The sequence below is a fragment of the Nerophis lumbriciformis genome, linkage group LG04 (genome assembly GCF_033978685.3).
Source record: "Nerophis lumbriciformis linkage group LG04, RoL_Nlum_v2.1, whole genome shotgun sequence".
Lineage (NCBI taxonomy): Eukaryota > Metazoa > Chordata > Actinopteri > Syngnathiformes > Syngnathidae > Nerophis > Nerophis lumbriciformis.
Window position 1 is genome coordinate 65,908,851 of NC_084551.2, and position 16,407 is coordinate 65,925,257.

The 16,407-nt window shown below is 39.8% G+C and overlaps 1 protein-coding gene across 1 annotated transcript in view; it reads right to left on the reverse strand.

The window, feature by feature from the left end:
• Positions 1–15,983, reverse strand: part of cadm4 (cell adhesion molecule 4) — a 794,682-nt gene extending 778,699 nt beyond the window's left edge. Inside the window, exon 1 of the mRNA XM_061958781.2 lies at positions 15,738–15,983. Within this exon, the coding sequence (XP_061814765.1) occupies positions 15,738–15,810 (73 nt within the window). The 5' untranslated portion in view covers positions 15,811–15,983. The remainder of the gene's footprint in view (positions 1–15,737) is intronic.
• Between the last annotated feature and the right edge of the window lie 424 nt (positions 15,984–16,407).

A 16,407-nucleotide genomic window follows, 5' to 3' on the forward strand; every position in this document is an offset into this window, starting at 1 on the left:
ATTATCTTTAACCACCTTTAAGCTGTTATCAATATTAACTATATGTGTTAAACATGCTTGTATTATCATTAAACACCTTTAACTTGTTAACAATATTAACTATATGTGTTAAACATGCTTGTATTATCATTAAACACCTTTAACTTATTAACAATATTAACTATATGTGTTAACATACCTGCCAACTTTTGAAATCAGAAAAACCTAGTAGCCAGGGTCCAGGGGCCGCAGGCCCCGGTAGGTCCAGGACAAAGTCCTGGTGGAGGGTTCAGGGCTTCGCCCCCCGACGCAAAATGATTATTAGCATTCAGACAGGTTAAAATGTTGCTAAAACCATCACTTTTCTATCAGTCACAGTGACTTTTCAAAACAAAAATATTACAGCAAAAATCATATGGGTTGATTGACATGTTTATTCTGTAAGCTAACTTCAATAGTTTGAAATTATTTTGACAGTTAATGGCAGTTATCCTGTCAACCTTTCACAAGACTTCAATTTGTTCATTGAAAGTATAAACAGTATAAACACTTTTTACAGTAAACAAATGGTAAAACAGTACTAAACAATTCCATTTAAAAAACAATTGGTGTCATTATTAACTTTCTGTCCAAGCTTGTATAATCTACTGCCTTGTTCAATTGTAAAAAATATTCTGTGCCTAAAATTCACATTTCTATCACAATTATCATACTGTAAACATGGTAAGCTAACTTCATTAAAATTAATAGTCCTGTCAATAGCATGGAATTACAATTCAAATGTAGTTTTTTTGTAAGCTTTTCAAAAGAATTCAAAATGAATGAAAAATAATTTAAGCCATCAGACACTTGAAAAGTGGCACATCACATCTCTAATGTAATCATTTTAACTTTTCAACAGAAATAGCACTGCAAAAATATTAAGGACATACTTCTGTATTTTGGTAGTTATGCTGTCAACATTTAACAAGATTTCTTCAACTTGGACTTGTTTTAAATGTTTTATGCCACTTCAAGTTGTCAAAGATGTGCTGTGAAATACAGCCGACAAGATTGCGCACCAAACACGAAGCAAGGCCAAAGTGCATGCATGCTGCAGGAGAACAAAGGACTTCTTTCATTTAAGGTTTGTGATAAACCATCAAACTCATTCGTTAAAAGGACTCTATAGTAATATAAAGTGAGTTTTTCTGGACATTATCATGCAAGAAAAGTTTATTTTTGGGACCGCGATCACCGCGTAATGATTTTTAAAGGTTGCATTACAAACATTTAACTGTCCCATGTGATCAGCCAGTGCGATTGGAAGTCCATGCTCAATTATTGCCTCCGTAAATAAAACTTCGGCATTTATCACATCCAAAGAATCTGTTTGGGCGACGAAAAACGTTGAAAGTTTTCCACTTGTATCGCTAGCAACGGCATTAGACTTGTGTTTTTTTGTCCCAACGTGGTCTTTTACATCGCTAATTCCTCCGTGTCCGATCGAAAAATCTTGTCTGCACAAGGTGCAATTCGCGTAGTTTTCACCCTTTTTTTTTTTTTTAATTAATGAAAAACCGTATTTTTTATCACTGCAACCGTAACCCGGAATAGGTTGATGAAAACCGTACGAATTACGGGAAAACCGGAGTAGTTGGCAGGTATGTGTTAAACATGCTTGTATTATCATTAAACACCTTTAACTTGTTGACAAAAACATATATTTCATAAATAAGTAAATATAAATTATATATATGAATGAGGTAGATCCCCACGACTTGATCAATTGAAAAGTAGCTCGCCTGCAGAAAAAGTGTGAGCACCCGTCCGTGTCTTAGAGACATGAAACAAAAACCTCTACGTAGGTCTCATTTAGACCTACATGTCATTCATTGACAACCCCAAGCAAAAATCAACAGGAAGTTTGCAATTCCCCCTTCAAAACAAAAGTTGGGTCAAAACAGTCTCCTTTTTTTTTAAACATTATGTCCTCTGAGCGCGTTTGTCGTGTCTGCTTCAAACTAGCACAGGAGAGAGTTTGAACCCTTCGGATTAAAAGTTGACGAAAGAGTTGTAATTACTGCTCCGGTTTGGATTTTATGTGCCGTCAAAGTCGGTCCCGTCCATCGTTGCTTGCAGCTTTAATTTTAAATTGCCTTTCAAATGTCTATTCTTGGTGTTGGGTTTAATCAAATACATTTCCCCCCAAAAATGTGACTTATATATGTTTTTTCCCTTCTTTATTATGCATTTTCGGCCGGTGCGACTTATACTCCGGAGCGACTTATACTCCGAAAAATACGGTAGTCAGGTTTGCTTGATAGTCTTCTCAGTGACACAAATACAATGATGGAGGACAGCGGAGACGGACGTGGTGGATGGGGATAGAATCCCACAAAAACACATCAGCAGCACTTGAAATGTTGAAGCAAGGACCTTCTGCCTCTGAGTAATCGAGCCATAAAATCCTCAGGAGGGAATAAGAGCCATCCCACAATGAGCCGAGTGGCAAAAAGAGTCTAATTTGTTTACGGGGCTCTTATGGGAGAGTGCGACAGCCTGTCAGGGCCCTTTATCAGTTGATCCAAACCATGCAGGTAGTGCATTTCCTTCTTGAGTAGGAGTCTCAGGTCCATGCCTTGAACTGAAGCAGACGGCGGGGCAAAGGGGGAAGCTCGCAGCCGGCCCTGCTCCTCTTCATTAAATTGTTGACAAGTTTATTTGTGGGCGAATTATCCTCCGAAGGTTCGGATCAAAGGATAAACCTTGGCTTACGCTGACGACTGCCAGTGCATGAAGAACAAAGACGGCGAGGTGGCAAGCCAAGCACAATGTGGAAGTGAAAGGAGGGCGATTTCCACTCCCGTGACGCAACCTGCGCGCCGCCTCCGCATAAGCAGCGGCGCCGTGAAGCCACGCACGTAAATGTTTACATAAATGTGCGGCGAGCATGCTTGGAGACGCTGTGCATCCGCCGTAATTGCTATTCAAATCTCATCCCACAAAAGGCGTCGTTTTTCCGGTGCCGGAACCCGGAAGGGGGCCAAGCGTCATGATTGGGGTGGGTGGAGGGAGGGGGGGGAACAAGCCCAAAACGGATGGCTCTCATTGCACGCTTTCAAATAAACAAATGAAGGTGATTTAATGCACACGGTGATAAGCCAGGTGCTAATGGAGGCACGGGAGAGAGGGATGGCCGCCAGGAGGTGGGAGGGAGGGAGAATACAGATGTGAAGGGATGGGGGGGGGGGGGGGAGCTATTAATTGTGGGCGAGCAGAGGAGGCAGAGTTTGTGACATTTGTTTTAGTGTGTGGCCACAAAATGTTAGCCCAGAGCTTTTCTTCTCTGGATTAGCCAGTGATCTACTGAGGTGTGTGTGTGTGTGTGTGTGTGTGTGTGTGTGTGTGTGTGTGTGTGTGTGTGTGTGTGTGTGTGTGTGTGTGTGTGTGTGTGTGTGTGTGTGTGTGTGTGTGTGTGTGTGTGTGTGTGTGTGGCACAAATTTTGACATCCCACTATTCGGGACCTTTATTTATTTGTAGATACATTTTGGCAAAACTAATGCAAGGATCTAATTTCACCACCTTAGACCGTGTGTGTGTGTGTGTGTGTGTGTGTGTGTGTGTGTGTGTGTGTGTGTGTGTGTGTGTGTGTGTGTTATCTGCCCTCATGGCCTCGGATGCTGCTGATAAAGGCGACAGGTGATTAGACAACCAGCCCCAGCTGGGCAATCTACTCACCTGCCAGCTGGGCTTCGAAGCCAAGCCATACACACTCCCTTCCCGCAGTAGGCGCGCCGACCACGCCCCCCTCCACAGACACATTGTGAGAAAAAGGCTGCTTTTAGTTATATTTAATTATTACATTTTTTTGTTTATAATTGTTTTTTTAATTCTTCATTATTTACTACACTTCGTCTCTATATCAGTGGTTCTTAACCTGGGTTCGACGGAACCCTAGGGGTTCGGTGAGTCGGGCTCAGGTGTGTGTGGCAGGCACAACTTTTGACATCCCATTATTCGGGACCTTTATTTCTTTGTAGATACATTTTGGCAAAACTAATGCAAGGATCTAATTTCACCACCTTAGACCGTGTGTGTGTGTGTGTGTGTGTGTGTGTGTGTGTGTGTGTGTGTGTGTGTGTGTGTGTGTGTGTGTGTGTGTGTGTGTGTGTGTGTGTGTGTGTGTGTGGCAGGCACAAATTTTGACATCCCACTCTTCGGGACCTTTATTTCTTTGTAGATACATTTTGGCATTTATTAACTTAAAGCTTGAGGTCTCAAGAAGGTAAGAAATTCAAGAATGTGTGTGTGTGTGTGTGTGTGTGTGTGTGTGTGTGTGTGTGTGTGTGTGTGTGTGTGTGTGTGTGTGTGTGTGTGTGTTATTGTATTTCTGCCCTTCTTGAGACATCAACAAGGATAAGTACTTTCCATATGAGGAGGTGTGAACAAGTTAGGACATAAATCATGGTCCCAATACGGGAAAACCATTGCATCTAATAGAGAATGTCTCATTTGCACCCCTGGTGGTGAAATCTATCAAAATTAGGGTGGTCCCAAAAAGAAGGGATTTTTTTCAAATTGACTGTGTGTCGGTTTTAAAAGTGCTCCCCCTCTGGTCAACATATGAAATAACAAGTGTGTGAAGAAATTGAAATGTTCCCCCGTTGGCCAAAATTAATTTAAAAAAGTAAATAAATACGTATATAGCGACATACTGTAATAACTTGAAGTAAATATTGAAGATGAAAAACCAACTACAAACAAAATATTCCAAAAAAATAACAAAAAGCTTACCTTTTTTTTATCTGCATGGTATGCATATATTATTAATGTTGTAAATACAAATATTTATATATCTAGAAGAGGTGGTCCTAAAGGGGAGGAATTGTTTGGCGGTCTCAAGAAGGTAAGAAATACAAGAATGTGTGTGTGTGTGTGTGTGTGTGTGTGTGTGTGTGTGTGTGTGTGTGTGTGTGTGTGTGTGTGTGTGTGTGTGTGTGTGTGTGTGTGTGTGTGTGTGTGTGTGTGTGTGTGCGTGCGTGTTCTTGTATATCTGCCCTGGTTTAAAAAAGGTAGCTCAGCTGCCAGAATTTTACTGTAAAATTTACATTAGTTTTGTTATTGTAAATTTAAAAAAAATGCAATTTTACAGCAAAATTTGGGCACCTGAGCTGCCAGTTTGGGTTTTTTGGTTGTTTTTTTTAACCACAAATCAACAACTGTAGATGTTTCGGTGTATTACTGTAAATGCCTAACAGCAGCACAGATTTTTACAGTAAAAAAAAAAGTACTGTTTTTTTTTTCATTTAGAGAAAAATGCTGTAAAAACCACAGTAAATTTCACAATTTTACCATGAAATCTATTGCTACTTTTACATTGCATATTTTGATGGATAACTGGCTTTGAAATCATTATTATTAGTATAACAATGATAAAAAAAAAAGGTAACTCAGTTGCTAGAATGTTACTGTAGTTACTGTTATTTGTTTTTTTTACTGTAAATAAAAAAAACTGCAATTTTACAGTAAAATTTGGGCACCTGAGCTGCCAGTTTGTTTGCTTTTTCCTGCCCTTCTTGAGGCATCAACAAGGAAAAGTACGGTCCATATGAGGACCGGTGAACAAGTTAGGACATAAACCATGGTCCCAATACGGGAAAAATCATTGCATCTAATAGAGAGCCAAATACTAGAGTCCGTGAACAAAGTCAGGATTTTTGTATTTAATGTGCACACAAAAGTAAACATTGACATAGGCAGCAATATATGATCAAACAAGACGGCAGCTGAAGGATTTTCCTATTCATCCCCGAAAAAACCCGCCAGTGTCAGGACTTGGTCCTTGGGGTTTGTTGTCCCAGAATGCAATGGAAAGTTGGCTCGGGCAAGACGTGAATGTGAGTACATGGTTAATATTTTAACTCAAAAAGCTCAAAAAAGGTATAAACAAAAGGCAGAGTGATGGTAAAGTGTGCAGAGCATAAATGTGATGTCGCCAGGCTGACCAACAGAAAATGAAAAGCTTAAATAACACAGACATGATTAACAACAGGTGCGTGGCTCAAAACGTGAAACAGGTGCGCGACATGACAGGTGAAAACTAATGGGTTGCTATGGAAACAAAACAAGGGAGTGAACAACCAGGAACTAAGAAAGTGTCCAAAAAACAAACAGCACACGGCCAAACAAAAACATGATCAACACAGACATGACAGCCAGGTGAACAGCTGATTTTACGACTTTCGGTGCTGACTTGAGACAACCTGCGTCCCATATGTGACCATAGGATGAACACTACGGTACTAAGACTATAGTGGCCATAAACAGTTAGCTTCTACAGTTGCGTTGCCCAAAGTGCGCCATGACTCGTTTGTCATCGGCCTTAAGTACATTACAAAAAAACAAAAAATTGAGATCTCATTTGCACCCCTAGTGGTGAAATCTATCAAAATTAGGGTGGACCCAAAAAGGAGGGATTTGTTTAAAATAGACTGTGTGTCGGTTTTAAAAGTGCTCCCCCTGTGGTCAACATATGAAATAACAAGTGTGTGTAAGAAATTGAAAAATAAATAAATATGCATATAGAGACATACTGTATTAACGAGGTAAATAATGAAGATTAAAAACCAACTACAAACAAAAATTTCAAAAAAAATTAACATTTACAAAAAGCTTACCTTTTTATATGTGCACAGTTTGTATATATTATTAATGTTGTAAATACACATCTTTATATATCTAGAAATGGTGGTCCTAAAGAGGTCGGCATTTTTCGGAGGGCTCAAAAAGGTAACAAGTACAATAACGTGTGTGTGTGTGTGTGTGTGTGTGTGTGTGTGTGTGTGTGTGTGTGTGTGTGTGTGTGTGTGTGTGTTTTTGATGTCTTACCTTATAGGACAGTACTCTTTGTGAGGACATTTTGGCAAGTAAAATGCTGGAATGATCTTCATTTTACCTCATTTGACAAAACAGTGTGCACGTACACGCATATTTGCATGAGTGCGTGTGTGTGTTTGTGTGTGTGTGTGTGCGTCTGCATGTGTGTGTCCCTCAGGCCTGCCCGTCAGACACACTGTGAAGTCTTTCTTTCCACCTCTGCTAAGGTTCACAACAACAACAACAACAACAACAACAACAACACAAGGCCACACATCTCTTTGACTCTATGGGAACCTGTCACTCTAAAACTGTTCTTCTCAAAATAGTGGGGCGGGTGGAGGGGGGGTCACATGTGACCCCCGGGGAACATGCTTTATCAGTATCATGCAGTATCGTGCTTCAAACCCAACTTTGAAAAGCTGTGCACTGCAAAAACATGCTCATTGTAGCCATTAATCCTGACTTCCTCTGCACAAATTGTTTTATTTGTTCTTGTTTTGTGGGTTAAAGTGGTTTTCTTAATTAATAAAGTTATTCCAGACTCTATACCTCTGCGGCCACCGGGTAAATTGAGTTTGAGACCCCTGCTTTAAATAATGCGATAACCTGCCCAAGAGCCTACATTTTGTTGAGGTACGATATACGCTCCAATAGTCAAAGTTAGTCTCTATATACCATACTTGCCAACCTCCGATTTCGGGAGGTGGGTGGGGGGGGGGTATATTTACAGCTAGAATTCACCAAGTCAAGTATTTATATATATATATATATATATATATATATATATATATATATATATATATATATATATATATATATATATATATATAAGAAATACTTGACTTTCAGCGAATTTTAGCTATATATATATATATTTATTTTATTGTATATATATATATATATATATATATATATATATATATATATATATATATAAAAGAAATACTTGAATTTCAGTGTTCATTTATTTACACATATACACACACATAACACTCATCTACTCATTGTTGAGTTAAGGGTTGAATTGTCCATCCTTGTTCTATTCTCTGTCACTATTTTTTGTTTGTTTGTTTTTTTACACAAATCAACAACTGTAGATGTTTTGGTGTATTATACTTATAATAATGATTTCAAAGCCAGTTATCCATCAAATTGTGCAATGTAAAAGATAGATTTCATGGTAAAATTGTGAAATTTACTGTGGTTTTTACAGCATTTTTCTCTAAATGAAAAAAAAAAAACAGCACAATTTGATGGATAACTTGCTTTGAAATCATTATTATAAGTATTTACTTCTATTTAAAAAAATGGTTTGAATGTTTGTGTTACATTGGGGTTGCAGCTTACTGCGAGGTCTGTTCTCCCAGGATGCAAACGGACGACTCCGGACAGGACTTGCAGGTAGGAACATGATTTAATCGTAAATTAATTAACACTCAAAGAGGTACAAAACAGAAAACAAACTGACGGAGCAAGGTGCCGATCGCACCTGAAGCTAAGGCTACTACTTAGCACAGACCAGAGATCACTAGCAGGGGCTAGGAGACAAGCAAAGATTACGTAACAGTAGTGTGACGCAAACAAAGAAGCCAGCAAAGACAGGCTTAAATAATGTCTCTTGATTACAAACAGGTGTGCGTCCCGAACACAAGAGGCAGGTGAGCTAATACGTAGCCAGAGGTGCATAAACAGGAACTAAAGGAGTCCAAAACTAACAGAAAAGTGACTCGAAAAACTTAGACTATGAGTGGATCATAACAGTTTGATAATATACTTTTGCGTAATTCGACAATATTTAAGTCAACATAATTTGCGATTACATGGAGTACATATATTTTTTTCCTCACAAAACAGAAAGAAAAAATACATTTAGTAAGAAAAGTTACAGTACTTTATTGATGCATGTTATTTCCAGGCTTTCGAGGGGCCAAGTAAGATGAAGTGGCGGGCCTTGAGGTTGACACTTGTGATGTAAACAAAAGCTTTGGCCAACATAAATGGCTACCTTGGCCCCACAATGCATTGCAAAATACGAGCCCTATATGGACTTTGTGACCCGAAAGAAGGGGAGGGGATCTGACAAAAAGCCCTCTTACAAAGAGAGCTGCAAGGGGACTATTTTGCACAGATTTGTCCAAGCATCCATTCAATCAAAATGTCCATCTCCATGCTGCCATTACAACCCTGCATCACCTCCCTTCTTTGGCCCATTTTCCAGATTGTTTCTGCCGAGAAGTACAGTGCACGATATCAATGCATATAAGGCATCTTCTTCCATGCGCCATCCAACCTTCCCCGTCTCTCCTGGCCCCTGTCAGTGTCTAGATTAATGACAGTGATCAGTGAGCAGCCCACAGCAGAGGTTGCTCACGCACCAAAAAGAAAAGCCGGCGACACGGGGGCCACATTTAAATGCAACACACAGGCAATTTCACAGACACACACATACGCAACACACACAAACGCCTCCGTGCATATAAACACTCAGAAAGGGAAATCAGTCAATAAACAAGCTATATGGAGAGCAGCTGATCTGGGAGCAGTGCACCAGAGAGACAATTGGCAGCAAGAAGCGACCTTTTGACCTTCTCCCCGCATCGAGGCTAACGCAACATGATGGGGAAACAACAACCGAGGCAGAAATGATCAGATAAGCACACAATACCAGCCAGAGGTAAACAACCGTAGACTACGTTTACACAAAGTGGACCAAATCAGATTCTTTCAAAATGTGATTTTTTTTTTTTTTTTTCAGCTGTTTTCATGGAGGGCCACACATCGCAGTAATGGCTGCGATGCTTGTAACAGTGAATGTAAGAATATAAAAGTATAAACCCCTTAATTATATTATTGCCTATGGTTTTGGTTATTTGATTTTTCTACGTACAAATTGATAGATAACTTGCTTTGAAATCGTAAGTCAAGGTGACAAGCAGATATTTAATTACCGTATTTTTCGGACTATAAGTCGCAGTTTTTTTCATAGTTTGGCCGGGGGTGCGACTTATACTCAGGAGTAGGGATGTCCCGATCCGATATTTGGATCGGATCGGCCGCCGATATTTGCAAAAAAAATGCGTATCGGCAAGGCATGGGAAAATGCCGATCCAGATCCAGTTAAACAAAAAACTCCGCTCTGTGATTTCCAACGCACCTATTTAAATAGTACATTCCACTTTTCTGCTGCTCCCTAATTTCCGTTCCGCATTTTCCAGCACACCTTCAACACATCCACAGGTCTGTGGATTCTCACGCAGTTGCTTTTAGCTGCTGGCATTACACGACAGGCTCTTCTCACTCTTTCCTGTGTCTCCCTCTCACAGACAGCAAGCGCACCTTCTTACACACGTCACATACTGTCACGACATACGTCACATACTGTCACGTCATACGTCACATACGTATACGTCCTCCCCGAGCAGAGAGGTAGCAGCATGGCTAACGTTAGCTGTGATGCTAGCGCAGCCGTGTGACCAACGTTCCCCTATACCTACTCAGTGGCCTAGTGGTTAGAGTGTCCGCCCTGAGATCGGTAGGTTGTGGGTTCAAACCCCGGCCGAGTCATACCAAAGACTATAAAAATGGGACCCATTACCTCCCTGCTTGGCACTCAGTATCAAGGGTTGGAATTGGGGGTTAAATCACCAAAAATGTTTCCCGGGCGCGGCCACCGCTGCTGCCCACTGCTCCCCTCACCTCCCAGGGGGTGATCAAGGGTGATGGGTCAAATGCAGAGAATAATTTCGCCACACCTAGTTTGTGTGTGACAATCATTGGTACTTTAACTTTAACTTTACTTTAACTTTAACTAAGTCGCATTTTGGGGGGAAATTTATTTGATAAAAGCCAACACCAAGAATAGACATTTGAAAGGCAATTTAAAATGAATAGAGAATAGTGAACAAAAATAACCAACTGAGAACGTGCCTGGTATGTTAACGTAACATATTATGGTAAGAGTCGTTCAAATAACTATAACATATAGAACATGCTATACGTTTACCAAACAATCTCTCACTCCTAATCACTAAATCCCATGAAATCTTATACGTCTAGTCTCTTACGTGAATGAGCCAAATAATATTATTATTATTATGTGTTAATAATTTCACACATAAGTCGCTCCTGAGTATAAGTCACAAACCATGAAAAAACTGCGATTTATAGTCCGAAAAAATACGGTAGCTCACCCAAAAAACGACGTAAAAGTCACAATTTGAACAGATCGGATTCGGACGACATCCTGATGCGGACCATATCCGAATCAAGATTTGAAGCACTTTGTGGCGTTTAGACTGGCAAAAAAAAAATGCAATCTGTGCCACTTGAGAGCTAAATAGTCTGATTTGGTGTACAGTGTAAACATACAGAGAGATTCTTTTTTTCCTAATAAATAAATAAAAAATCCAAGACTTTGTTATCAGCATTTTTTCCCCAAGCACATAACACAAGCAAGTATATATTCTAACAACAATGTCAATGCAATTTATAATAACTCCCTTCTATGTATCCATGCAAATGTTGGTCAACAAGGCAACATTCAAGCGTGACACGTTCAGGTCAACGTCACACAATGCTAAAAAAAAAAAAAATTTTAAAGAAAGTGTCAACCTTTCACTTTTGTATCATCTTTATGGAGCGTTTAAGGGGCTTTCTGTGTCAACAACAAGGATGACAACATGGACGAGTAGTGAACACTTTGCCATACACTCATCGAGAGAATGCCAAGAGTGTGCAAAGTGTTAATCAGAGCAAAGGGTGGCTATTTTGAAGAAACTAGAATATAAAACATTTTTTCAGTTATTTCACCTTTTTTTTTGTTAAGTACATAACTCCACTTGAGTTCATTCATAGTTTTGATGCCTTCAGTGACAATCTACAATGTAAATAGTCATTCAAAATAAAGAAAACGCATCGAAATGAGAAGGTGTGTCCAAACTTTTGTACTGTACTGTACGTTAGCGTTATTTTTCAACTGGCGTAAAAAACTTATGTAACATGTATGCAAATGTGCCACGGTGTACACACCATTTTCCGGTCAATCGCTATTTCTTCTGAATCAAAGTAAATCGTCATATATTACATTTTGTTTATTATTTGCGCACTATTGCCGATAAAAGACGTTGTTCACCGAAACTGGAATTTCCGTCTTTCCCCGCGAACACGGATAACGTACCGTATCGGCCGAAAATGCATAATAAAGAAGGGAAAAAACAAATATAAGTCACACTGGAGTATAAGTCGCATTTTTGGGGGAAATGTATTTGATAAAAGCCAACAGCAAGAATAGACATTTGAAAGGCAATTTAAAACAAATAAAGAATAGTGAACAACAGGCTGAATAAGTGTACGTTATATGAGGCATAAATAACCAACTGGTATGTTAACGTAACATATTATGGTAAGAGTCATTCAAATAACTATAACATATAGAACATGCTATACGTTTACCAAACAATCTCTCACTCCTAATCACTAAATCCCATGAAATCTTATACGTCTAGTCTCTTACGTGAATGAGCTAAATAATATTATTATTATTATGTGTTAATAATTTCACACATAAGTCGCTCCTGAGTATAAGTCGCAAACCATGAAAAAACTGCGATTTATAGTCCGAAAAAATACGGTAGCTCACCCAAAAAACGACGTAAAAGTCACAATTTGAACAGATCGGATTCGGACGACCTCCTGATGATATCCGATGCGTAAAAAAATCAAGATTTGAAGCACTTTGTAGCGTTTTGACTGGCAAAAAAAAAAATGCAATCTGTGCCACTTGAGAGCTAAATAGTCTGATTTGGTGTACAGTGTAAACATACAAAGAGATTCTTTTTTTCCTAATAAATAAATAAAAAATCCAAGACTTTCTTATCAGCATTTTTTCCCCAAGCACATAACACAAGCAAGTATACAGGTAAAAGCCAGTAAATTAGAATATTTTGAAAAACTTGATTTATTTCAGTAATTGCATTCATTCTGCATCTTCCTTTTCACAATACCCCACAGATTTTCTATGGGGCTAAGGTCAGGGGAGTTGGCGGGCCAATTTAGAACAGAAATACCATGGTCCGTAAACCAGGCACGGGTAGATTTTGCGCTGTGTGCAGGTCAGCAGCAGGAAGCATGAAGTGCTCTAAAACTTGCTGGTAGACGGCTGCGTTGACCCTGGATCTCAGGAAACAGAGTGGACCGACACCAGCAGATGACATGGCACCCCAAACCGGTTGGTTTGGTTTGCATTTCCTTTGGAAATCGAGGTGCCAGAGTCTGGAGGAAGACAGGAGAGGCACAGGATCCACGTTGCCTGAAGTCTAGTGTAAAGTTTCCACCATCAGTGATGGTTTGGGGTGCCATGTCATCTGCTGGTGTCGGTCCACTCTGTTTCCTGAGATCCAGGGTCAACGCAGCCGTCTACCAGCAAGTTTTAGAGCACTTCCTGCTTCCTGCTGCTGACCTGCTCTATGGAGATGGAGATTTCAAGTTCCAACAGGACTTGGCGCCTGCACACAGCGCAAAATCTACCCGTGCCTGGTTTACGGACCATGGTATTTCTGTTCTAAATTGGCCCGCCAACTCCCCTGACCTTAGCCCCATAGAAAATCTGTGGGGTATTGTGAAAAGGAAGATACAGAATGCCAGACCCAAAAACGCAGAAGAGTTGAAGGCCACTATCAGAGCAACCTGGGCTCTCATAACACCTGAGCAGTGCCAGAAACTCATCGACTCCATGCCACGCCGCATTAACGCAGTAATTGAGGCAAAAGGAGCTCCAACCAAGTATTGAGTATTGTACATGCTCATATTTTTCATTTTCATACTTTTCAGTTGGCCAACATTTCTAAAAATCCCTTTTTTTGTATTAGCCTTAAGTAATATTCTAATTTTGTGACACACGGAATTTTGGATTTTCATTTGTTGCCACTTCAAATCATCAAAATTAAATGAAATAAACATTTGAATGCATCAGTCTGTGTGCAATGAATAAATGTAATGTACAAGTTACACCTTTTGAATGCAATTACTGAAATAAATCAAGTTTTTCAAAATATTCTAATTTACTGGCTTTTACCTGTATATTCTAACAACAATATCAATGCAATTCTAATAACTCCCTTCTATGTATCCATGCAAATGTTGGTCAACAAGGCAACATTCAAGCGTGATACGTTCAGGTCAACGACACACAATGCTAAAAAAATGTTTTTTTAAAGAAGGTGTCAACCTTTCACTTTTGTTTCCCCTTTATGGAGCGTTTAAGGGGCTTTCTGTGTCAACAACAAGGACGACAACATGGACGAGTAGCGAACACTTTGCCATACACTCATGGAGAGAATGCCAAGAGTGTGCAAAGCGTTAATCAGAGCAAAGGGTGGCTATTTTGAAGAAACTAGAATATAAAACATGTTTTCAGTTATTTCACCTTTTTTTTGTTAAGTACATATATAACTCCACTTGAGTTCATTCATAGTTTTGATGCCTTCAGTGACAATCTACAATGTAAATAGTCATTCAAAATAAAGAAAACGCATTGAAATGAGAAGGTGTGTCCAAACTTTTGTACTATACTGTACGTTAGCGTTATTTTTCAACTCGCGTAAAAAACGTATGTAACATGTAAGCAAATGTGCCACAGTGTACACACCATTTTCCGGTCAATCGCTATTTCTTCTGAATCAAAGTAAATCGTCATATATTACATTTTGTTTATTATTTGCGCACTATTGCCGATAAAAGACGTTGTTCACCGAAACTGGAAGTTCCGTCTTTCCCCGCAAACACAGGTAATGTACCGTATTTTTCGGACTATAAGTCGCTCCGGAGTATAAGTCGCACCGGCCGAAAATACATAATAAAGAAGGGAAAAAACATATATAAGTCGCATTTTAGGGGAAATGTATTTGATAAAAGCCAACAGCAAGAATTTGAAAGGCAATTTAAAATAAATAAAGAATAGTGAACAACAGGCTGAATAAGTGTACGTTATATGAGGCATAAATAACCAACTGAGAACGTGTTAACGTAACATATTATGGTAAGAGTCGTTCAAATAACTATAACATATAGAACATGCTATACGTTTACCAAACAATCTCTCACTCCTAATCACTAAATCCCATGAAATCTTATACGTCTAGTCTCTTACGTGAATGAGCTAAATAATATTATTATTATTATGTGTTAATAATTTCACACATAAGTCGCTCCTGAGTATAAGTCACACCCCCCGCCAAACTATGAAAAAAACTGCGATTTATAGTCCGAAAAATACGGTAGCTCACCCAAAAAAACGACACAATTTGAACAGATCGGATTCGGACGACCTCCTGATGCGGACCATATCCGATGCGTAAAAAATCAAGATTTAAAGCACTTTGTAGCGTTTAGACTGCAAAAAAAATGCAATCTGTGTCACTTGAGAGCTAATAGTCTGATTTGGTGTGCAGTGTAAACATACAGAGAGATTTTTCTAATAAATAAATAAAAAATCCAAGACTTTGTTATCAGCATTTTTTCCCCAAGCAAGTATATATTCTAACAACAATATCAATGCAATTCTAATAACTCCCTTCTATGTATCCATGCAAATGTTGGTCAACAAGGCAACATTCAAGCGTGACACGTTCAGGTGAACGTCACACAATGCTAAAAAAAAATTTTTTTTAAAGAAAGTGTCAACCTTTCACTTTTGTATCATCTTTATGGAAGCGTTTAAGGGGCTTTCTGTGTCAACAACAAGGACGAGGGAGCCAACACTACAGAAAGTGTGCGACACACAGGTGTCGTCCTCCGGAAACACAACTTGACACACAGGTAGTCCTCTGCTCTTGAACGCAACTTGCACAGGCACGCCAGGCGACGCTCGGCGCAAGGGAAAGGAGTTGAAATGTCTTACCGGTGTGGACCAGGCAAGCCACGGTGATGGTGACGAGGGGGACGCGGTACTTCCACACGGAGGTGAACGCCATGGCCGATATTCCTTCTCCTCTTACCCGCCGTTAATTCCTCTTCCCTGGGCTGGAGGAGTCACTCACGGGGACATGAAGCCTGGAGCTGGACTGGCTTGCTTGGATAGTTCTCTCTCTCTCTCGCGCGCGCGCGCTCTCTCTCTCTCTCTTTCGCGCGCTCTCGCGTTGTGCGCGTCTCCTCGCCGGTGCGCGCCCACGCCCACTTTCTCCCCCTGTCGCGCGCAGGGAGTGTCAGGACAGGTTTTTCCCCCTGGTGACTTTTTTTTTTTTTTTTTTGTCTTCTGTGCGCGTGCGCGTGTAAAAGGGGGCGGGGCCGTTCCCCCGCCAATTAATTGCCAATCCATTCGCCCCTAAACAGTGACTGACAGGCAACGTTAATTTTCACGACGCAAACAAAGCAATTTATCGCCAATTCATCTAGAAAGAGTGTTGAAAAGAAACACATAAACATGCATTTTGTATATTTTATACGAGCTTCTGGCGTTGTGTAATGGGGGTAAAAAAAAAAAAAAGCTCGCTAATGGCGTGATGACGTGATGGCCAAAGATCAATTAAGAGGTTTTGTTTATCCTAGCCACAAAGTGATGTTTCATTATA